This window comes from Protopterus annectens, chromosome 10.part0 (genome assembly GCF_019279795.1).
Source record: "Protopterus annectens isolate FY-2018-M chromosome 10.part0, PAN1.0, whole genome shotgun sequence".
NCBI lineage: Eukaryota > Metazoa > Chordata > Ceratodontiformes > Protopteridae > Protopterus > Protopterus annectens.
In genome coordinates this window covers 59,163,832-59,187,333 of record NC_056744.1, presented here as the reverse complement: position 1 = coordinate 59,187,333, position 23,502 = coordinate 59,163,832, and the positions used below count along the sequence as shown (strand labels likewise).

The 23,502-nt window shown below is 43.8% G+C and overlaps 1 protein-coding gene across 1 annotated transcript in view; it reads left to right on the top strand.

Annotated features, from left to right (window-relative positions):
* The window catches only part of MYH10 (myosin heavy chain 10), a 2,709,460-nt gene that overhangs the window by 1,861,709 nt on the left and 824,249 nt on the right, over positions 1-23,502 (top strand). Inside the window, exon 25 of the mRNA XM_044086713.1 lies at positions 2,704-2,875. Coding sequence (XP_043942648.1) covers positions 2,704-2,875 — 172 coding nt within the window. The remainder of the gene's footprint in view (positions 1-2,703; positions 2,876-23,502) is intronic.

Here is a 23,502-nt window from a genome sequence, read left to right as displayed (position 1 = left end):
CACTATCAACATGGACAAGTCCTCTCTTGCGCTGACCCAGGTGATAGAGTTCATAGGAGCCAAAGTAGACACGAGGTAACTTCTAGCATTCCTGACTGTGGATCGACTGCAAAGCCTGAGGCTTCATGTGCGGGCCATCCTCTAATTAGAAGCTCCACCGGCGGAGTTGGTCCTGAGGGCTCTAGGCTCCATGGCGGCGGCAATCACTCTTCTGCCGTTGGCTCGTCTCAACATGAGGGTCCTGCAGTGGACCCTTCGACACTACCCCCTAAGCCATCCTATTCCCCTCAACAGGGCTTGCAGGAGGGCTCTCTTGTGGTGGCTCCACTCCCCGGACCTCCATACGGGACGTCCCTTCTCCACGCCTCTCCCTCTCGCCACCGTGACCATGGATGCCTCTTGCCTCGGGTGGGGGGGGCATTGCTCAGGCAGGAAGATCCAAGGCACGTGGAACGACACAGAGACCTCTTTGCATATCAATGTTCTGGAGATGAGGGCGGTGCTGTTGGCGTTGCAGGCACTTCACAACCTTCTTCCTGTAGGAACTATTGCGATACAGACGGACAACATATCAGTTGTCTGGTACATCAACAAACCGGGGGGAACCAGGTCCTATCCTCTCTGTCGAGAGACCATGAGAGTGTGGGAATGGGCGATCTCCACCAACCGCTTTCTTATTGCAACGCACATTCCGGGACGGTCCAACATACTAGCGGACAGACTCAGCCGCACCATCCTTTCACCTTACGAGTGGTCTCTCAATCCCCAGGTAGCAAAGCGGATTTTTGCCATGTGGGGGCAACCCTGTTGCAATCTCTTCACCTCTCCCTCAAATACGAAATGCAGCAGCTACTTCGCTCTAATTCCCCCCTTCGGGGAATCCCCGAGAGATGCTCTGGTGCATGCTTGGCCTCCCGGTCTGCTTTATGCGTATCCTCCTCTACCCCTGATGCTGAAACTCATACAGAAAGCCAGTCGGTTGGGGAGCAGAATGATCCTCATTGCCCCATTCTGGCCTCATCAAACGTGGTTCCCTTACCTGTGGTTTCACCTGGTGAATCCTCCTTGGATTCTGGATCCCCTACCGGATCTAATATCTCACCCACTAGGTCTTCCGACCCCGAATCTGGACAGCCTGAAGCTGACAGCTTGACTGCTCCAGTTCCACTCTTAGTCAGGACTCCCGGTATCTCTTCCCCAGTTAAAGCCATACTAGTAGTGGCACACAAACCTTCCACTAGAAGGGTCTATCGCAGTAAGTGGAATCGTTTCTCCATCTGGGCGGAGCATCATAATTTAGATCCCTTCACTGCACCGTTGCCGACTGTGTTGGAGTTCCTTACAGGTCTTTTTCATCAGGGGGCTTAGCTGCTCAATGGTCAAGGTTCAACTAGCAGCTATTTCTCATTGCCATGTGGGACATGAGTCAGGGCCTTTGATCACGGCAAAATTGTGCAAAACCTTTCTCAAGGGTACTTTCTTGCTCAGACCCCCTATCAAAGACATTGTACCCCCTTGGGATTTATCACTAGTCTTACAGGCCTTGACAGCTCCCCCTTTTGAACCTGCCGCTTCGGTTGATCTTAAGTACTTATCCTGGAAAACGGCGTTCCTGGTCGCTATTACTTCAGCGAAAAGAGTTTCCGAGCTTCAGGCCCTTTGTGTAAAACCCCCATACTTGGCCTTCTACCAGGATAGAGTATACCTCAGGACCAATCCCTCATTTCTTCCTAAGGTGGCCTCAGAGGCGAATATTAATCAATCTATTAACCTGCCTGTCTTCTTTCCTAAGTATCAAAACAAAGGAGAATACAAATTGCATTCATTAGATGTGCACCGACAATTGCGCTTCTACATTCATAGGACGGCTGGTCATAGACAATCTGGCCAGTTGTTCATCTCCTTTGCCAAATTTAACTTAGGCAAATCTGTTTCTAAAGTCACTCTGTCACGATGGATATCACAGTGCATTCTCTTGGCCTACGAAAGTTCTGGAAGGCCCGCACCTCAGGCAGTACGTGCACATTCTACTTGTTCTATATCTATCTCTGTTGCCTTTAGGTCTAGAGTATCGTTGGATGATATTTGCTCTGCAGCCACTTGGTCCTCATCCCATACTTTTATCAACCATTATAAGCTGGATGTCATCTGCAGAGGGAGAGCATCCTTTGGCTCCGGAACATCCTTCCATGAAGGCCGCCCAAGATCTAGGTAGCTGGGGACTCTGTCCCAAAGGTTGCTGACAAATGAAGTTCCTACTTCAGATTAAGAAGTTATGTACTCACCATAACGTTCCATCTGAGTAGGTATCTTCATTTGTCTGCAACCATCCCCCCCTCCTTCCCCCTGACCTTCGAATTTTAGTTCTGGATGTCCCTTCCTTAGTTTCTTCGGGACGTATCTAGCCTGTTAGCTGCTTATATATGGGCAAACTTGATCTGAGGTCAGTCAGGGTTAGCAGGGGGTTATGGGTAAGGGGATGAGCTAGGAGCTCGGATCTATTAGCTGTGAAATAAGTTGCCGGCTCGGATCCGAGATCGGATCCGATACCCCAAAGGTTGCAGACAAATGAAGATACCTACTCAGATGGAACGTTATGGTGAGTATACCACATTTCACTAATTTAGGTATGTGTTCAGTATTGTGGCTTCCGAGTAGAGATAAAAAAATTTTTTTTATCCCATATGTTTTTCTCCCTTTAAGAACGTTTGAAGAAAGAGGAGAAAACTCGTCAAGAACTGGAGAAAGCCAAACGAAAACTAGATGGGGAGACTACAGATTATCAGGATCAAATAGCAGAGCTGCAAGCCCAAATAGAAGAGCTAAAAATTCAGTTGGCTAAAAAAGAGGAGGAACTTCAAGCTGCACTGGCCAGGTCAGTAATGCATTTGAACTAACATTTTTGCCCGAAAGGAATATTGCTTCAGGTATAAGGAAATATTGTTCAGTTGGAAATCGGGAAAATTGTAGGCTCTAATACATTTGTAGTCATTTTGCTTAAAAGCTACATAGCAGCTCATTAATGGCTGATACTCATTGTAAACATTCTTAATTTTTTTAATAGGCTCCTGTTTTTGAGTTGTACTTCTTCCAGTGAGAGATTTTTTTTTTCACTTGATATGTTCAGCACCCTACAGAGGGCCCTGCCCTCTTGTCTTTAGCTGACTTTTTTTCATAGATGTCAGAGGCCCACCAAAAATGGATGAGAAGGATGTTCCATTTCCCGTCACTTCATGCAGATAGAACTTCCTTTCACTGTTTATCAGCATTTATTTTGACAAAATACTTTAAGCTGACCTTTTCTTTCCAGCTACAACCCTATGTGAGAATGTATTCAGAGAACATATTGGATTTTTTTGTCCCTTTGATGCTGTCTGGATCCCAGTTCTACCAGGCTATACCTCGTATCATGCTTTTTGGCCCCAAAACCCGGGAGGGGGAGTGTCCATATTCATAAAGGACACCCACACCTCCAGGTTAGTAGCAACACATGAAGCATTAGAGACCATACAGGTGCAACTAACCATAGGCAAAACTGCTATACAACTGGTAGCATGTTACAGACCACCCTCCCAATCTCAAGAACCCCACTCAGCCTTCCTGAAGACATTGGAGGATATGAATGTATCACAAAATACCATCATACCGGGAGACTTCAACTACCCAAACATAGATTGGGTACATTATTCTAGCCCTAATACCCTAGCCCAAAGGTTCCTGGAATTCATAAATTCAAATGCACTGGAACAACTAGTCACCTCTCCCACTAGGGGAGATAATATACTAGACCTGATCATCACAAACATGGGGACAAAATGCTCCACACCGGAAGTATACCCTCACTAGTGAGATCTGACCACAAACTAATCACCCTGGATATACATATCCCACCTCCACCCCAGCACAAAAGACCACAGTGAAAAACTTCTCAAAAGCAGACTTCACTCTTCTTAAGACTGAGATGGTATCCTTTAAGCCCATTGTGCCAGTGGATACCACATCCCACAATGCCGAATCCTTCACAAATGCTTTCTATGGACATCTCCAAGAATGCATGGATCATGCAATCCCAAACAAATCCAAGTCCCTCTCCACCAAATGTAAGCATCCTGTCTGGTGGACCTCAACCATAAACAAATTGTATAACAAAAGAAGGAAGCTACTGCACGTCAGAGCGAAATCCCATGAAGGGAAGACATCTCTGATCAACATTAGCAGAAAACTACGTTCTCTCATAAAAACATCCAAGGCAAACTTTGAGAGAAAAATCGCTAAGGACACTAAAGATAACCACAAAGCCTTCTTCAGCTATGTTAGAAACCTGGGCGGAAACCCTCAGATATGCTCAGAGTTGGTTCACAACAACAAAAAATTCACTGAACCCACAGATATTGCTAACATTCTGGCTGACAGGTTCAGTGCAAATTTCTCACCTCCTTCACCTCCAAAAGAAGAAATACTTATCCCAGCTGAATGTAATCTCCCTGTCATCTCAGATGTCCAAGTGAGAACTGCCCTAAACAAAGCAAAAAACACAGCATCAATGGGACCTGACGGTATCCCGGGGTGCGTGTTACGTGAACTCCAAGAGGAGCTAAACCCACACATAAAAATGCTATTTAACCTTAGCATTACTTCGGGATATGTACCTGAACACTGGCGTACAGCAACAGTGGTCCCACTCCACAAAGGGGGTGCCTCTACAGACCCTGGAAACTACCGCCCCATAAGCTTAACTAGCCTGGTCTGCAAAGCTATGGAAAGAATCATTATGGAACTCATAAACAGAGACATAGGGGACCTACAGACACTTGACCCCACCCAGTTCGGCTTTGTAAAGGGCAGATCCTGCCTTTTAAACCTGGTTGACTTTTTGAAACAGTCACTAGAGCCATTGATGAGGGCAAAGCAGTCCATACAGCATACCTGGACTTGGCTAAGGCCTTCGACACAATACCCCACTCAGGCATCATAGATAAGCTAAACAGCTTAAAAGTAAACCCTTATGTCACTAGATGGGTTGCAAACTGGCTAAAGGACAGAACCCATAAAGTTAAAATCGCTGGAGCAATGTCAGACTCAAAGCCAGTCACAAGTGGTGTCCCACAGGGATCTGTCCTGGGACCCCTCTTGTTCGGCATTTATTTCTCAGATGTTAAAGCAAACATGGGAGGGCTGTGGCTGACAAAGTTCGCAGATGACTGCAAACTAGGCGCCATAGTCGATACACCAGCAGACACACACATCCTACAAAAAGGCCTCACTGAAACGAACAACTGGTGCCATAGTCACGGCCTTAAACTAAATGCCAAAAAATGTATAGTCATCCCTTTTGGAAAAAAAAAAGTACCCACAAATTATCACATAGACAGCAACCCACTGAGTGCGGAAAAAGTAATCAGAGACCTAGGGACCCAAGTAGACAGCGACCTCTCATTTGACACCCACGTTGCCAAAGTGGTTAGAAAAACATTCTACCTTGCACACCTCATCATGAAGGGATTCACATCCAGATCCAAGGATGTCATTGTACCCCTATATTCCTCCCTCATCAGACCCATGATTGAGTACAATGCCCCATTTGGTATGTACCTCACCCGGCACTTGCAACAGCTGGAGAGACCACAAAAGTACCTCACCAAAAGGATCAGGGTCTCCAACATATGTCTTATTCTGCCAGACTAAAGAAACTTCAGCTCTATTCAGTAGCATACCGCCTGCTCAGAGGTGATCTCTGCCTGACGATACAAGGCCATGTCCAATCAGGATCTGATGGACATGCTCCACCTCAAAAAATCCAAATCCATCAGGACCACGAGAGCTAAAGACTTAAACCTCGGCACAAGTATGAATAGGACATGCTGGACGGATAGATTCATAACCCAGAGGCTTCCCATGCTTTGGAACAGGATCCCAGTTTGTATTAGGCAGAGCCCCTCACTGACTCTCTTCAAGAGAAATCTTGATGAGTGGATGGGAGATCGTAAGTTTACCCCAGGGGTCACATCTGTGTCACTGCTAGACAGGGGCACAGTAAACTAATTCTATTATATAAGGGGACCTTAATTGTGTCACTACTAGACAGAGGCACAGTATTCTATATTTATTCTGTACATTTTTGTACCATTTCATGGGGTGGCAAAAGCCACATCACTATGGCTAGGCTTACAAATGCCCCAGGGAAGATAGCCTAGTACTATACTATGAAACTATAAGAGTGCTTGTGGGTAGAACATGGTAGCCCAAGATCAAAATATTGTACTTTCATATTGCTTGGACCCATCTGTCTCCATTATTGCCAAACGAAATTAGCTCTGCAACTTCATACCAGTGGAAAAATGTAGTTTGAAACTGTTAGGAGTTGAAATCTATATCATCAGTACGAGCAAGGTAGATTATCATGGATTAGGCCTATACCTTTTAAGTACAGTAATATAATTAATTCTTCTTCCCCATTTGGGCCATTGTTGACCTGTTTACAGAAAAGCCTGATTTGTCAATCTTTGTCAACTAAATATAGCCTTTAGAGAGAGTGGGTAACAGCAACAGTAATAATATTTGGGTCTTCATTCTTGGCAAGAAGTTCTACTAGCTGTACCTCAAATTTTTGAAGATTAATGTTGGTGTTGTTTTCATTTCTTTTTTGTAGGTACAAGGTACTCTCATATAAAGTCAGTATTGCTAGGAAGTTTCTTCAATTCTTACAACTTCCAAGTGTTTTCCTGCTTTGCTGTCAGAGTAATTTTGCCTGTAGAGTGCATCATAGTTTACCATTTCTCAAGTTTTTCAGAGATTTTTTTTTTTTTTTGCACAAAAGTGGTATGTTGTGGTTGTGTTAGGCTGTAACCCAGTTTTTACCACCAGTATAACCACTTTTTTCTAGTTTTTCTAGTATTTCTACAGTATAATATGGAGTCCATAGTGTCAAAAGGCATTCAGGAAGAGGAGAAAGATAAACTGGTGTAGTACAAGGAAGTTTATTGAAGGAAGCTGAGAAAGACTTGAAACAAAAGTCTTTAACACCTACATAAACTTTTAAGGAAGTTACTGTGCTACAAATTCCCTAAAACAGGAATTCATTAACATAATGTATTAATATTCTCCGCACAGATGTATGTGCTGCCTAAAATATATAAACTTGGCACAGCTTTGTTGGTACCTGCATTGGTGCCCCTTTTAATCATGTTTGATCAATGTTAATGTGGAGAATGATCCTCTTAACCTTTTCACTTATTTTGCACCATCTCATCTAGCTTCTGTTTTGCTGTACCCATCCACCTTTTATTTAATAAGTATTTTAATTTAGTTTAGAATATTGCTTTAAAACAGTGGGGACCTGTGTTGGTACCTACTTTTTACATCAGTGTCATTCCGTGGGTAGAGCACTTGAGAATAAAATCTTCACAAGTTTCAGTAAATGTTCAACAGGGCAATGAGAAGAGGTAAAGAAAAAAAAATCTCTTGGCTTGTCAAGTGAAAAGTATTTCTGTGAAAAGTATTTCTGTATGTCACAGATTCAGATGTTCATCGTGTTTCACTGTTGCAGTCATTACACTTGGGTTATCCTGCTGGCAGGCTACCCTCAGTCGGCCTGAATTCCAAAGTCCTGGTCCGGCGTCGGTTGCTGTCGCCTCTTCCCTGACGTCAGTGCACCAGGGGCATATAAGATGCAGCCGACGCCATTTTCTCCAGTCTTTCTTGCTGTGCGGTGCCCAAAGCAAAAGCAGTTCGCAAGTGCCGGTCGGCCGACTCCTGAGATTTTCGAAATTGAATTTCAGAACCGAAGTCTTCAATAAAGCTAAGTACCCCGTTGGGGAAATTTTTTCTTGCTCCAGACCGATGTCAGTAAAAGTTAACAATTGTATTTCTTGTGGGAAGCAAATACCTCATAAGGATTTTCACTCTTACTGTATTCCTTGCCTAGGCCCTGACCACGACGTTGCTAGTTGTCGGTTTTGTGCTAGATTCAACCAACGCACTATTAAGCGTCAGTTTGATTTTGCTTTACATTACTTTGGCCGAAGGTTTAACTACATAATGCCGTCAGAACAACCGACCGGAATTCATAAAAAACGCAAAGACAAAGAAAAGGACAGGCATCCGAGGTCCAAAACCAATGACGAAGCCTCTTCTAGGCCAGTCGCCGGTTTGCCGGTTCTCAGTGAGGTGCTTTCGCAGCCCCTGACACACGCTACCTCAGAGCCACAGGCTGCCTCCGACTCCCACGTGGAGACAGCTAGGCCTCTGGAAACTCAGGGTATTGGGCCTACGGAAACTATTCCCTCAGATGGGTCCGGAGCCGTTGAGCAGGCATTAGCTTCTGAGGGTGTTTTCAGACCTACCCAGCTTACTATCAAGTCCACTTCAGCAGCCAAAGCAAAGTCTAAAACACCATTAAAGACAAAGAAACAAGTACAGCATTCTCCTGGACAGTCATCCATGCCAAAGAAACAGATGCTTAAAATGGCCGAGGACCTAATTTCTTTGATCAGGGGTTCCCATCCCCCTCCTGATAAAAGGCCTAGGCAAGACACTGACTATGACTCCTCTGACCAGGTTTCTATTTCCTCTGATTCCTCTTCAGATCAGGGCTGTTCTCTTCCTCCCTGTGAGGACTCTGATGCTGAAGAATCTATACCTTCAGCCCTCCCCACCTGAGGATTACTCTTTTGGGGAAACCCTGCACACCATGAGGGAGCATTTCCATTGGGAGAGCCAGGATTATTCAGAATCCAAGAAAAGGCTCAGAGGCTTTCTTTTACAGCCTCAGCACAAGGCCCCTTGCTATTCCCCCTGTACTAGATATTATTGATTATGTTTTTCTGAATCCAGTTTGTCTCCTGACTCTTTACCCCCTGCACCAGTCAAGCCGGATAGGTACTACAGGGTCCCAGACTCTCAAAGTTCTTTATAAAATCTCTGCTGCTGACCCAGAAATAATTTCTCAGGGTCCCAAAGGGGTGAAGGCTTCCACTGCAAAAAACCCTGTTCCCTCTGATAGGGATTCGAGAGCACTGGATAGATGGGGGAAAAAAGTTTACACTTCTGCTACTTTAGCTCTAAGGGCTTTAAACTGCCAGTTTCACATGCTTAAATATCAACAATACCTAATGTCTTTGCTAAAACAGAAAATGCTTACAAGCTCATAATGTCCTGACAATAAGGAAATGCAGGATGTATTGCATGCAGCTGAACAAGTGGGAAAGCATACTCTGCAATGTGGTTTTGATTCATTAGAGGCTTCTTGCAGAGCCGCTGTTACAGGCTCTGTCATTCGAAGGCATGCTTGGTTAAAAGAACAGTTTACCTGATCGTGTTAAAGCAAAATTATTGGATGCTCCTTTACAGCATGATACTTTGTTTGGTGTTGAGGCAGAAGAGGTGTTAAAGAAAATGGAGGATAAAGCAAAATCAATGCAGACAGTAAAGGTTTTCTTACAGGTTCAGCCACCTAGATTTAGCAGAAACTGGCCTTCTAAAAATTAGTCCTTTCCAGTGTCAGACAGGCCTCAAAGAGGCAGATACAGACACCCAAGAGGCAGATCTCAGCCCCAAGACTCATACAGACCTAAACAATGGGGTGCTTCAGCCCCCAAAGGCAGAGAAGACAAATCACAACCTTATAGGAAACAGTCCCAACGACTTCCCTCTACAAAAGCCAAGCACTTACCTTTTGACAGCACCCTTAGGGGGGAAACTAGCACTTTTCTCACAAAACTGGCACATTATCACCCAGGACAAATGGGTACTGAATATTGTTTCTCAGGGTTACACGTTCCACTTCCACACCCTACCAAGGTCAAAAGGTATGCTAGACCTGCCACAAAACCAATGGGCAGAGGCACAAAAACAAATTTCTGCACTCATGGACATGAGAGCTATTTAAAAAGTACCACAGCAAGAACAGGGACAAGGATTTTACTCGAGACTTTTCTTGGTACCCAGAAAGAACAAAGCCTAGAGGCCAATACTGGACCTGTCAATTCTAAATACTTTCCTGGATGTTCCAAAATTCAAAATGTTAACACTGCAGCAACTTCTACCCATGCTGAGCAAGAAGGCTTGGCTAGTTACTTTGGACCTCAAAGAGGCATACCTGCATGTCCCAATCAGACAATCTTGCAGAAGATACCTCAGATTCATAGCTGGCTCAATGCATTACCAATTCTCTGCACTGCCCTTTGGCTTATCTACTGTGCCCAGGGTCTTCACAAAATGCCTGGCACCAGTAATTGCATTTTGCAGACAAAAAGGAATTCAAATATATCCCTTCTTGGACGACTGCCTTATTCAAGCAGAGAGCAAGGACATTCTCCTAAAGCATCTGGCGTTTGTAAAAGAATTACTAATTTGCCTAGGGTACACAGTAAATGAAAAGAAATCAAAACTAGTGCCCTCTCAAGAGATAATATTCCTGGGTGCAAGCTTAAATACAACTGCCCAGATGACTTATCTCACACCAGACAGACAAAGGCAACTGACTCATTACTTTCAAATGATGGCAACAAAGACCCAGGTACCTGCAAGAAAAGTTCTGCAGGCTTTGGGCTTCATGGCATCTTGCATCCTGCTAGTTCCATATGCAAGACTGCATATGAGAAAGCTACAATGGTACCTAAAAAGTGTTTGCACTCAACATTGCCACAGCCTGGAAACAATAACTCTTATTCTCTGCCTGCAGCAGGCATTTCGATGGTGGGCACTGGCCTGTCACCACAACAAGGGAGAGCCTTTCACTTTACCCACAGCCAGGCAGACACTAACAACAGATGCATTGGATTATGCCTGGGGGGCACACATGGCAGGAAAATGTATTCAGGGCACGTGGCCCACGGACCAAATGCATCTTCACATCAATCAAAAAGAGATGCTAGCTGTACAGAATGCCCTGACAGCCTTCAAGGATCTACTGCATCCAGGACAACTACTACTAAAGACTGACAATACTACAGTTATGTGGTACATAAGCAAGGGGGCAGACATTCCTACCCCCTCTGCAGGCAAGACATGACTTTGTGGAACACAGCACTGACCTATCAAGTACATCTGCAGGCACAATTCCTGCCAGGAAAGAAAAAATACTCTGGCAGACGAACTAAGCAGAAACCTCATGGACCCTCATGAGTGGAAACTAAATCCACAGGTCTTCAGCATGATAACCAGGAAATGGGGATGCCCAGACATAGATCTCTTTGCCTCCCCTCACAACTACCAACTACAGAGATTCTGCACAAGGACGTATCACTCACAAGCATGAAAAGTGGATGCTCTGTCTTACAGCTGGAAAACCCTAACAGTTTATGCCTTTCCACCACTGCCTCTTCTTCCCAAGGTGCTCCTAAAGGTCAGACAAGAGAAGCCAAAAATGATTTTGATTGCCCCAGACTGGCCACGCCAGCACTGGTATCCAATCCTAAAGAGCTTGTCTCAAAGCCCAGCCTGGACTTTACCTCTAATTCCTCATCTTCTGACTCAACAAAACAATCAAATCCTGCACAGCCAACTCAACCTTAAATCTGGCTGCATGGCGGATAATATAGCCACTCAGAACACACCTCTCTGTAAAGCTGTTATGGATGTCATTTTGGAAGCCAGGAGGCCCAGCACCAGGAAATCTTATGCAGAAAAATGGAAGAGATTCTGTGCTTGGAACCAGGCACAAGGTCTTGAACCACTTGTTCCAAACATTCCTCAGATTTTACAGTACCTAACTGAGATGCTGGACAAAGGCCTAACCTTCTCATCAATTAAAATCCATGCCTCTGTCATTTCAGCTCATTACAGTATGGAACCTCCTATTTTCTCTTATCTACTGCTAAGACAGTACCTCAGAGGGGCAAAAAAACATAAGTCCCTCAAGGAGAGCACCGATACCTACATGGGACCTTAACTTTGTCTTAGAAAAGCTCACACTACCTCCTTTTGAACCAGCCAATACAGCTGGCATAAAATTCTTATGGAAAACTGCTCTGCTCCTAGCAATAACTTCAGCAAGAAGAGTCTCAGAGTTACAGGCATTAATGGCAGTGGAACCTTTTATCATTTTTCATCCGGACAGGGTTTCTCTAAGGACAAACCCAACATTTATGCCAAAGGTAGTACCCAGTGTGGCTCTTAACCAAACCATTCATTTGCCAACATTTTATCCAAATCCCCAGAATAAAGGGGAGAGACTTCTACACTCTTTGGAAATGCATAGGCAGCTACGCTTCTACTTGGACAAAACAAAAGCTTTCAGAAAAACTGTTTGTAGCATATGCTGCAGGATCACAAGGAAAGGCTATCTCAAAGCAGACTATTTCAAAATGGATAGGACACTGTATTCGTTTCTGCTATGCACAGCATGGCAAGTCAGTTCCTAAGAATATTAGGCCACATTCCACCAGGGCAGCAGCCACTTCAGCAGCCTTTCTCAGAGGAGTACCAACCAAGGATATTTTGGAGGCTTCAACTTGGAGTTCAGTGTACACGTTTACCAAGCATTATCACTTACTTCTTTACTCTAAATCCAGAGCAGGCTTTGCCACTGCAGTTCTGCAGGGCCTCATAGCCACTCCTAATCCTATTTAGACCCAGCCGCCCTACCTCAGCTTTGGGATTCAACCCAAGTATAATGACTGCAACAGTGAAACACGATGAACATAGTACAGTTGTGTACCTACCATAAATGTAGATGTTCGAGTGTATTCACTGTTGCAGTCCAGGTTACCCACCCACCATCCCCCTTTCTTTGCTGGGACTTATCTATACTTCTCTATACTTCTCTATACTATACAACCTATGTGGTGTATTTGCTTGTAGATGAAGGTATTGTTTTTATTTTACTGTATGTTTTTATTAGCAATACGTATTGCCTACCTTCTTGGGGGCACCTGACATCTGGGGCAAGAAAAACTGAAGAAAATGGCGTCGGCTGCATCTTATATACCCCTGGCGCACTGACGTCAGGGAAGAGGTGACAGCAACCGACGCCGGACCAGGACTTTGGAATTCAGGCCGACTGAGGGTAGCCTGCCAGCAGGATAACCCAAGTGTAATGACTGCAACAGTGAATACGCTCGAACATCTACATTTATGGTAGGTACACAACTGTACTTTTTCCTCCTCCCAAGGATTCTCACAAGGGAAACACTTCTCAGTTCTCATGTTCAGCAGTACTATTCTTTATGGGGGGAAAAAATGTAAGCTCTTGCATGATCCAGTCCATCTCTTTTTGTCTTATCCACTACATTTGTTAGGCATTTTTATGTTTTAATGTTTTGTGGCTAATGGAAACCTCCATTTATCTAGTTTTGTTTGCCAGATACCATATGTGGGTTTTGCAGCGAATTTTAAGAAGTTTAGTAGCAAACCTCATATCTGACATCAAAGCCGGTTTGTCTTTCTCAGGTTTGATGTCTTCACCTTTGCTGATAGTAGTGCTTGCAGATCCTGTCACCAGGATGTCCCTTTATCACTTGACATTTCCAGTTACAGTAACCAAAGATGCAGTAACCCTGGGTTGGGGAGCCATTGTTAGTTTATCTGCCTTTGTTGACAAGGAAAATCCTATGGGGCAAAGCCCTTTTTCAGTGGAGGCCTGGAAGAAAAGCTGCAAGAGATGCATTTGAGATATTCATCTGTTTGTGGATGATGTGTGTGATAACAGTTCAAGTTATTCATCCTTAAAGGTTGACTTGGTAGCAATATCTGACTTTCATCAGAGTCTAAACTCTTCTTCTCTAACATCCTTGGGCCACCATAAGAGGCACATTTTTATGGAGATCCCCATTCAGAAAACCAGTTCATCATTAGGCTTTAGTATTTTACTAGGAAAAAAATGATTCTGCATTCATTTCAGCTTGCTGCCAGAACAAACCTTAAATTGTTGGCTTGGAAATATTTTTAGTGGCTGCTGTTTCTGCCAGAAGAGTCTCAAAACTGCAAGTGTTCTCAAAGGCCTCCCTATTTAGTTTTTCATAATACACAGCTATGACCAAAGCTTGTATATATACCAAAAGCTGCCGTGGATTTAATCTTAAACCAGTCTACTAATATTCTGGTTTTATTTCTGCCTTGGATTTAAACTTAAACTAGTCTACTAATATTTTTGTTTTATTTCCACAGTTCTCGAGTAAAGGAGAAAACAGCCTGCATTGTCTTGATGTAATTTTCAGATGTTATCTATATAGAACCCAAGATACTTAAAAGAATGACAACTCTCCCTCCTTCCCTCTCTGTCTCTCTCTCTTTTGCACCTATCAAAATGGGCCATAAAGTGTATTAAGATCACTCAAAGCGGGAATGCATTTTCCTTTGTTATTCTCAATGCAGCAAAATTTTACTAGGTAAACCAAAGGCCCATCCCACAAGGGCTGTTAACCACTGTTTTAGTGTATTTTGGCAAATAGCCTTTTGTATTTATGCTGATGCAACATGAGCTTCACTGCGCACTTTTGACTTTTGCAAGACATTAGAAGTTGGATATGAGCTCCAGATCCAGGTTGATCTTTGAAGCCCCCATTGTCTGATATTCTGTTATGAATCTACCTGAGTAGGAACTGGTTAATCTCTCCTAATGCTGAAGTAGGCATACTTAGTCATGCAAGATATGAAAGTTTTATTTACTTATAGGTTCATAGGTGTTTACTAGGCTAACGACCAAAAGGGCCTTTTTAAGCCTGACCATGCATCCCAAATCTGTGACAAGTTTCGATACCCTTGCTAAGTATAAGCAGTGTGTAAGTGTAGCTGATTTTACCTGAGGAGTGTATGATGGGTGTATGAAGTGAGATATGGATGTAGCATGCACAAATTGATCTGGAGAGATGGAGAAGTGTGTTGATTTAAGGGAGTGAGTGAAGAAGTTTGAACTTGGGAGGACTATGTCGGTGCAGAGATGACCACTGCTTGCAGTGACCATTTCGAATGTTGAAGTGGACAGACATGAATCATGATGATCCGATGTAATGGTAAATGCAGAGCTTTCATTTTCATTAGAGAATATTATAGGCAGGTACTAGGCTATCAGCCCTAGGGCCCATACAAGCCTAGCCAAAAAATGTACCCTGGCTTTCGCCACCCAAGAAAATTATTTTCCTGTGCCCCTGTCGAGCAGAACCACAGAAGGGATCCCCGGGGTGAATTTCCCATTTCCCATCCAATCATTAAGATTTTTCTTGAAGAGTGCTAATGAGGAGCTCTGTTTGACATAGGTAGTAGTCTGTTCCAGAGTATGGGAAGTCTCTGGGACAGGAATCTATCCCTCCAGCATGTTCTGTTTTCTGTGGTGACAAGGTTTAGGTCCCTAGAGCGTGTAGCTCAGAGGGATTGGGATTTCTTTAAGTAGAGCATGTCCAACAGCTCTGGGTTTGACATAGCTTTGTATGTTAGGCAGAGATCGCCCCTGAGTAGGCGATATGCGATGGTGTAAAGCTGTAGTTTTTTGAGACTGTCTGCATAGGGCATCTGTTTGAGGCCAGTAATCCTCTTTGTGAGGTATTTCTGTGGTCTTTCCAGTTGTTGTAGATGTCTTGTGAGGTACATACCGAAAGGGGCGTTGTACTCTAATATGGGTCTAATGAGTGATGAGTCAAGGGGAACAATGACCCCTTTCTGGATGAGAATCCTTTTGTGATGAGATGAGCCATGTAGAAGGATTTCCTGACCACTGTGGCAATGTGATTATCAAAGGAGAGACTACTGTCCATCTGTGTCCCAAGGTCTCATCACATTTTCGGCATTAAGTAGACTACCAGCTATGTGGTAGTTCATGTGTACAGAGTTTTTACCAAAGGGGATGACAATACACTTTTTGCATGGAGCTCCAGGCCATGGCTTTGACACCAGGTATCTGTCTCAGTGAGGCCCTTTTGTAGTTTGTCCACATCGTTAGGAGTTTCGATTATGGCTTCTAGTTTGCAGTCATCTGCAAACTTTGTTAGCCAAAGACCTTCTGTGTTGGTCTGCACTTCAGAGAAGTAGATACCAAACAGGAGAGGACCCAGAACTGAACCCTGTGGTACTCCACTTGTCACTGGTCTGATGTCGGATTTGGAATCCGCTACTTTCACAGTGTGGGTTCTGTCTGTGAGCCAGCTGGCAACCCATCTTGTGACATAGGGATTTATACCTAGTTTAGTGAGCTTATCTATAATTCCAGAGTGGGGGATGGTGTCGAAAGCCTTGGCAAGATCTAAAATAAGCTGTGTGAACCATTTTACCCTCATCTATGGCTTTGGTGACTGCTTCAAAGAAGTCAATCAGGTTTAGGAGACATGATCTGCCTTTTACAAATCCAAACTGGGTAGGGTCCAGAGTTTGGAGATTGGTTGTCTTTGTTTGAGTTCCACGATGATACGTTCCATGGCCTTGCAGACCAGGCTCGTCAGGCTAATGGGGCGGTAGTTCCCGGGGTTCGTCGTGGCTCCCCCTTTGTGGAGTGGGATAACAGTCGCGGTGCGCCATTCAGTGGGTACAAAGCCTGAGGTGAGGCTATGATTGGACATGGTACTTAGGTAGGGTGCCAGTTCATTCTGTAGTTCGTGTAGAACGCAGCCTGGGATATTGTCAGGTCCCATGGATGCTGTGTTCTTGGCTTTGGAAAGTGTGTTTTTTACCTGTGCAGCTGTGATTATAGGAACTTTGCATTCTTCCAGTATAGAGATGGGCCCTCTAGGGGGTGAGAGGGGGGTAAAGTTAGCACTGAACCTATCTGCTAGGATGTTGGCAATATCAGTTGGTTCTGTATATTTAGTGCCATTGTGCTGTAACTCAGAGCAGATCTGAGTGTTCCCATTTAGATTCTTGACATAGCTATAGAATGCTTTGTGGTTGTCTTTAGTCAGTGGCAATTTTGTTTTCGTAACTAGCTTTGGAGGATTTTATGAGGGATCTCGGCTTCTTACTGAGGTTGACCAGGGAGTTCCGCCAGTCATGGGATTTTACTCTTTTTTTGTAACAGTTTTTTTCTTCTGTTGTAGAGTTTGTTTATGGCAGAGGACCACCAGATTGGCTTCCTTTTTTTGGAGGATAACATCTTGGTTCTATTAGGGATAGCATGATCCATGCACTCGTGTAAGTGCTTATAAAGTGATTTGTGTAGGATTCGGCAGTCATACCTCTATTGTCCATCTGCATGGGTGTCATGAAGTTTGCCACTTCTGTCTTAAGAAGTGTGAAGTTGGCTTTGGATAAGTTTTTTACGACGGTTTCCCTAATTGGGGGTGGGATGTGGATGTCTAGGCTGATTAGCTTGTGGTCGGATCTGACCAATGAGGAATTGACCTCTGGTGTGGAACACCGGTTTCCCATGTTGGTAATGACCAGGTCTAGAATATTGCTGCCCCTGGTGGGGGTGTGAATAAGCTGATCCAAGGCATTGGAATTTATGAATTCTAGAAAACGCTGAGCAAAAAAAAAAAGAGTTGGTACATGAGTAGTTTTCCCAGTTAATGGTGGGGTAGTTGAAATAGCCCATTATTAGGGTGTTGGGTTGTACCCTAATACTTTCCAGTGTATCAAGAAATGAGGAGTGTGAATCCTGGGGCATGGTGGGGGGTTAGCTTTTGAGTAATTCATTATCATCAAACAAAAGACATAGAGAAATTGATTTAAAGATGGGCAAAGTGGTTGGTCCTTCCAGGTCACTATGTTTTCAAAAAAAAATGTTTTAAGTGCTAAAGAACACAAGTGACTAATTTCATTTAATGTCACTGTACTTTGTGGATTAAATGAGAAAGTGAATGTTAAGGGAGTTTTAAAATACTTTTCAATGAATTCCTTTCCACTTGCTTTGTTATTTCGTAAGAGTTGCCTGGATGTTCGCACAGAGGTTTAAGGTGGAGTTAAGCTATTTCCTGTACTCCAGTGTTCCAGGGTTTGATTTCCTCAGCCTCCATTGCCCAGCTGTGTGACTCTGAGAAAGTAACTTAACCAGACAGTGCTCCTGGGCAGTGTCTGGAAAAGGTCCATGGAGATCAGTGCTTTACCCCAGTCATCTAATACAAATAAGCGAACTGGACACACAACTCTTTGTCAAACCTCAGGCCTCCAAGGGGCAGTAGAAAGATAGACACCAGTATATACAATTTACAGTGCATATTTGAACATAGTAGACAGTAGTTACAGCTCAACAGTAGGGTACATCCAACAGCACCTTTTTTTACACGTTTTCAAATAGCATAACACCTGGTTGGAGCATATACTAGTGAAATTAATTCAGATTCATGGAAGCATACATAAATGGCTTCATTATGCAGATATTTTTTTTTTAAGTTTTGCTTTGAAGCCAGTAAAGGTCTGTTTTCTTATTTCTCTAATATTTTCGTACTTAGTATTTTTAATTTTGTTGATTTTGGTGTAGTTCATATTTAGGGTAGATTTCTATACTCTTGTAACAGAATTTATCTATGAATACTGATACTTTTAGGATATCTAGTGCAGTCTGGTTTGTAATTGTTTTATTTTATCATGTTGCCTTTGTTTGGTATAAATGTTGGCTATATGTTACCCACACTAGTATGAAATCTTAATGTGAACAAGTGTTTTACTGCGTAATCAGTCAGTTTGCACAGTACTGAGTATTTTATATATATTTTTAGTTGTCTGTGTGTATTGATTTGTCTGTTTTGGGTCTTGTTTTCGATATTTTTAAAGATGAGTTTAAAAAAATCTCGAGTCAGTTTCCCATAGCAGTAAAGGCTGTTAGGTTGTATTCTTCTCCCTTAGACAAGATGTTATATACTTCTCATACAAGTAATCCTACTACTACATCTTTCTAATCTTTCGCTCACAGTGGAAAAACTATTTTGTTAGCCTCATTTCATTTAGACTTAAGGTTACTTTGGGCATCTTGCACCTTGGGGTTAAAGCTTTAAGCTGCCTGGCTCACACTGGTTCTTTATCAGAGTTAATTTTAGAGCAGCTTTAAGAAGATCTAGTCATCCCTGACAGAAATGTGGTACATTATTACTCTCCAGAGCTCGTGTAAAGATGAATGAGTTACACACTACATGGTATGTTTTTGTTATGAACCTTTTAAAGCTGAGATTAGGTTTTATGCTGCAGTGCACATTGCTGGAGCTCCATGAACTACAAAGTTGTGGTCAAGTTTCTCTGATCATATTTACTTGAGTGTTCTCAACATGAACATCAAGGTTGAACTCCCAAGTTTCACTCTTGTACCCCCTGCAGGACTGAACTCGGTGGCTGCTCTACCTGCTATACCCAATTAGGATTCTCTGGGTACAAAAGCCCTACGGCCCATGTATTCCTACCTGGGAATCTGCAATGATCTATGCCATTTGTGGCAAGGTTTGTGTGGTAGGGAGCAGGCCAGCTTTAATGGTCTTACAGTTTCATATACCTTCTCCCGGGTGGAACACCTCCTCTCCTGCAGTGGCTCTTCCAAGCACTGCTGATGCTGCCCTCAGAGGGTTCCCCTTGGCTCACAATGCAATTGCATACAGCAGAGCTGGTTCAGTAGATCCAGGTTCCATGGAGTAGACACCTAATGCTCCTGCTAGTTATCACCCAAGTAGCAAGTTAAAACAACTTCCCTCTCTTCTCTAGGATTAGTGAGAAACTGTTCACTGCTATCTTCCCCTGCCAACTCTTACAGCTGCCAGAGATGCTGTTCAGACTCTGTTCACCTGTGATGTAGTCAGGGCATTATTCCTGTATGGCACTGAGCAGCTGCCCAAGCTTCACTCTTGAGGTGAAGTTCTTGACATCCATATTTCTGACACACATGTTGATTATAATGGGAAATCTGTTCAGAGTCCTCTCTTAGAAAAGAAGAGATAGTTGAAATAGGGTAAGAACGTGTATACTGAAATGTGCTTATGATGGTATGGCTGCCTCTTTAAGAGTTAGCATGTTAGGGGTGGTGGTAAAGTTGGTTAGTTTTGTGTTTGCTTAGTACTTGAATTGGTCTGAAGTATTTAATGCTCATAACATTCACAAGAAGCCATTAAATAATTAACACAAACTAGATGACATACATAACCCTTCTAAATATGTACGTAGTAAACCATTAAATGATATCTAGTAGGTCACATCAATAAAATACAATGGCATCAGTTATCAAAGAATCAGTGCAGTAACATTAGCAACACAGTATTAGAGATCCAAGGAATCTGTTATGAAGTAATAGTCCAGAGGTGTGAAGCTTGGCTTTAGATGATTGTCACTGGTGAAGTGACATCCCAATCCCATGTGCAAAAATGGGAAAAAGGGTTGTGGATGGATGGATTAGTCCAGCTCCATGGTCCAGGTTGGCAGATTTTTGACCGACTGACCCAGTTGACTGATATTTGACTAGTGGCAGACAAACAGGGAAGGTGAGGAGTGAAGGGGCATGACCTGGTAGCTTCTCCTGGGATGGAGAGGTTGCACACACGGAAGTACTGGACAGTGCTAATTTCTTGGTGCAGACTGGGAAATTCATTGTTCATTCTTCTGGGGGGGTAGCGCAGGGATGCATTGTCTGAGTGCTGTTTGTGGAAGTGAGGCAATGTCTTCTACTGCAGTTCCATTACAGCCTCTCCTTATATCTCACAGGAGGTGCCTGTTAGGGATAGTCAAACCATCCCAGTAGTTGTCTAATTGATGGCTCCAGCAGGCTGCACCCACCCTGGTGATGGGGAACAACTGGGGGCTGATTATTTATTGACCTACAATTACCTGGAAAGTCTAAGTAGGAGCCAATTTTCAGTGGAGGCCTGGGAAGAAAAGCTCTGAAGTATTACAAAACATTTTAAGAACAATAAATGTTCATCGTGTTACCCTTCTGCAGTCATCACACTTGGGTTATCCTGTCGTCAGGCGGTCCCGCAGTTGGCTGGAATTCCAAAGTCTTGGTCCGGCATCGGTTGCTGTCGCTTCTTCCCTGACGTCAGTGCGCCAGGGGTATATATAATGCAACCAATGCCATTTTCTCCAGTCTTTCTTGCCACGCGGTGCCCGAAGCAGAAGCAGTTCGCAAGTGCCGGTCGGCCGACTACTGAGATTTTAGAATTTGAATTTCAGACCAAAGTCATCTATAAAGCTAAGTACCCCATTGGAGAAACTTTTCTTGCCTCAGACCGATGTCAGTAAAAGTTAACAATTGTATTTCTTGTGGGAAGCAAATACCTCATAAGGATTTTCATTCTTTTTGCATACCTTGCCTAGGCCCAGACCATGATGTCACTAGTTGTCATTTTTGTGCTAGGTTTAATAAGCGTACTATTAAAAGACGCTTTGATTTCGCACGACACTACTTCCGTAGGAAATTTAACTACACCATGCCATCGGAGCAACCGACTACCGGCGTGCACAAAAAACGCAAGGATAAGGACAGACAGCCCAGGCCTAAGCCAGATTCCGAGGCCTCGGCTGGTCCGGTCTCCGGTCCTCAGTGAGACTCCGACGCAGCCCCTGACTACCGCAGATCTGGAACCCGAGACCGCTTCAGAAATTTTGGCGGATTGTACCAGGCCGACGCAGCCATTTAGTTCAGGCCCTACCGACGACATTGCTGAAAAAGATGTCGGTGCTGCAGAAACGCCATCGGTTTCTGAAGGCGTTTTCAGACTGACGACGCTCACCATTAAATCATATTCTAAAAGGAAGACTCCTATTAAATCTAAAAAGACTGCACTTCAGTCCCCTGTTCAAGGCCCCATGCCTAAGAAACAGATGCTCAAAATGGCTGAAGATTTGATCACTTTAATCAGGGGTTCCCAGCCCCCTCCTGACAAAAGGCCTAGACAGGAGGAAGATTATGCATCCTCTGAACAAGTGTCCATTTCTTCAGACTCCTCTGAGGACCAAGATTACTCCTTCTCCCCTTATGAAGATTCTGATGCTGAGGATTCCATTCCCTCAGCTTCTCCTCCTGAAGATTACTCCTTTGGGGAAACTTTACACACTATGAGGGAACATTTTCACTGGGAAGGTCAGGACTACTCTGACTCGAAGAAAAGGCTCTGAGAGTTTTTTTTACTCCCCCAACACAGACCACTTGCCATCCCACCAGTTTTAGACATTGTGGATGATGTTTACTTAGAATCCAGTTTTAACCCTGATTCTCTACCTCCTGCCTGACAGATATTATAGAGTGCCTGATTCCCACAAATTTCTTTACAAAAGCCCTGTTGCTGACCCAGAGACAATCTCCCAGGGTCCCAAGGGGGCTAAGGCTTCTATGGCTAAAAATCCTGTACCTTCTGAGAGGGATTCCAGAGCACTAGACAGGTGGGGGAAAAAGGTTTACACCTCAGCCACTCTAGCTATGAGGGCACTAAATTGCCAATTTCACATGCTTAAGTATCAGCAATTTCTAATCTCTAAGTTAAAGCAAAAAATGACCACTCTCCCTCAACAATTTGAATTGAAAGAAATGCAGGATCTGTTGCATGCCACTGAACAGGTGGGTAAACATACCTTTACAATGTGGGTTTGATTCTTTGGAGGCCTCCTGCAGAGCAGCTGTCACTGGGTCTGTTATACATAGGCATGCTTGGTTAAAGGAACAAACTCTACCTGATCATGTTAAAGCAAAACTTCTAGATGCTCCCTTACAGCAAGATGTTCTTTTTGGAGTTAATGCAGAAGAAGTCTTAAAGAAAATGGAGGATAAGGCAAAATCTATGCAGAGAGTCAAAGATTTCCTACAGGTACAGCCCCCTCGCTTCAGCAGAAACTGGTCAACAAAAAATTGGTCCTTTCCAGCTACAGACAGACCACAGAGGGGTAAATACAGACGCCCAAGGGGCAGAGGACAACCACAAGCCCAGTACAAACCTTGCCAATGGGGCACTGCAACACAGAAGGGAGGAGAAGACCGGTCCCAATCTACCAGAAGGCAAACTCAATGACTTGCACCTCATCTGGCCAAGCAACACTCTCTTGGCAGCCCCCTTGGGAGGAAAACTCGCACTTTTTTCAGACAACTGGCACATTGTCACAAAGGACAAATGGGTCCTAGACATAATTTCACGAGGATACAGATTCCATTTTCACACCTTGCCAATGAAAAGAGGAATGCCAAACCTGCCACAAAATCAATGTGCAGAGGCACAAAGACAAATTACAGCTCTCATGGACATGAGAGCCATTCAACTGGTACCTACTCGAGAGCAAGGTCAAGGATTTTTCTAGTGCCCAGAAAGGACAACGCCTGGAGACCAATTCTGGACCTTTCAATTCTAAACACTTACTTGCAAGTACCCAAATTCAAGATGCTAACACTACAGCAGTTTCTTCCCATGTTGGGCAAGGAAGCATGGCTAGTAACGTTGGACCTCAAGGAGGCATACCTGCATGTCCCTATCAGACAAAGTTGCAGAAGATACCTCCGTTTCATTGCAGGTTCAACCCATTACCAATTCTCTGCACTGCCCTTTGGCTTATTTACTGCGCCCAGAGTCTTCACAAAATGCCTGGCACCAGTAATTGCATACTGCAGACAAAGAGGAATTCAAATATACCCATACCTGGACGACTGCCTCATCCAAGCAGAAAGCAAGGACATTCTAT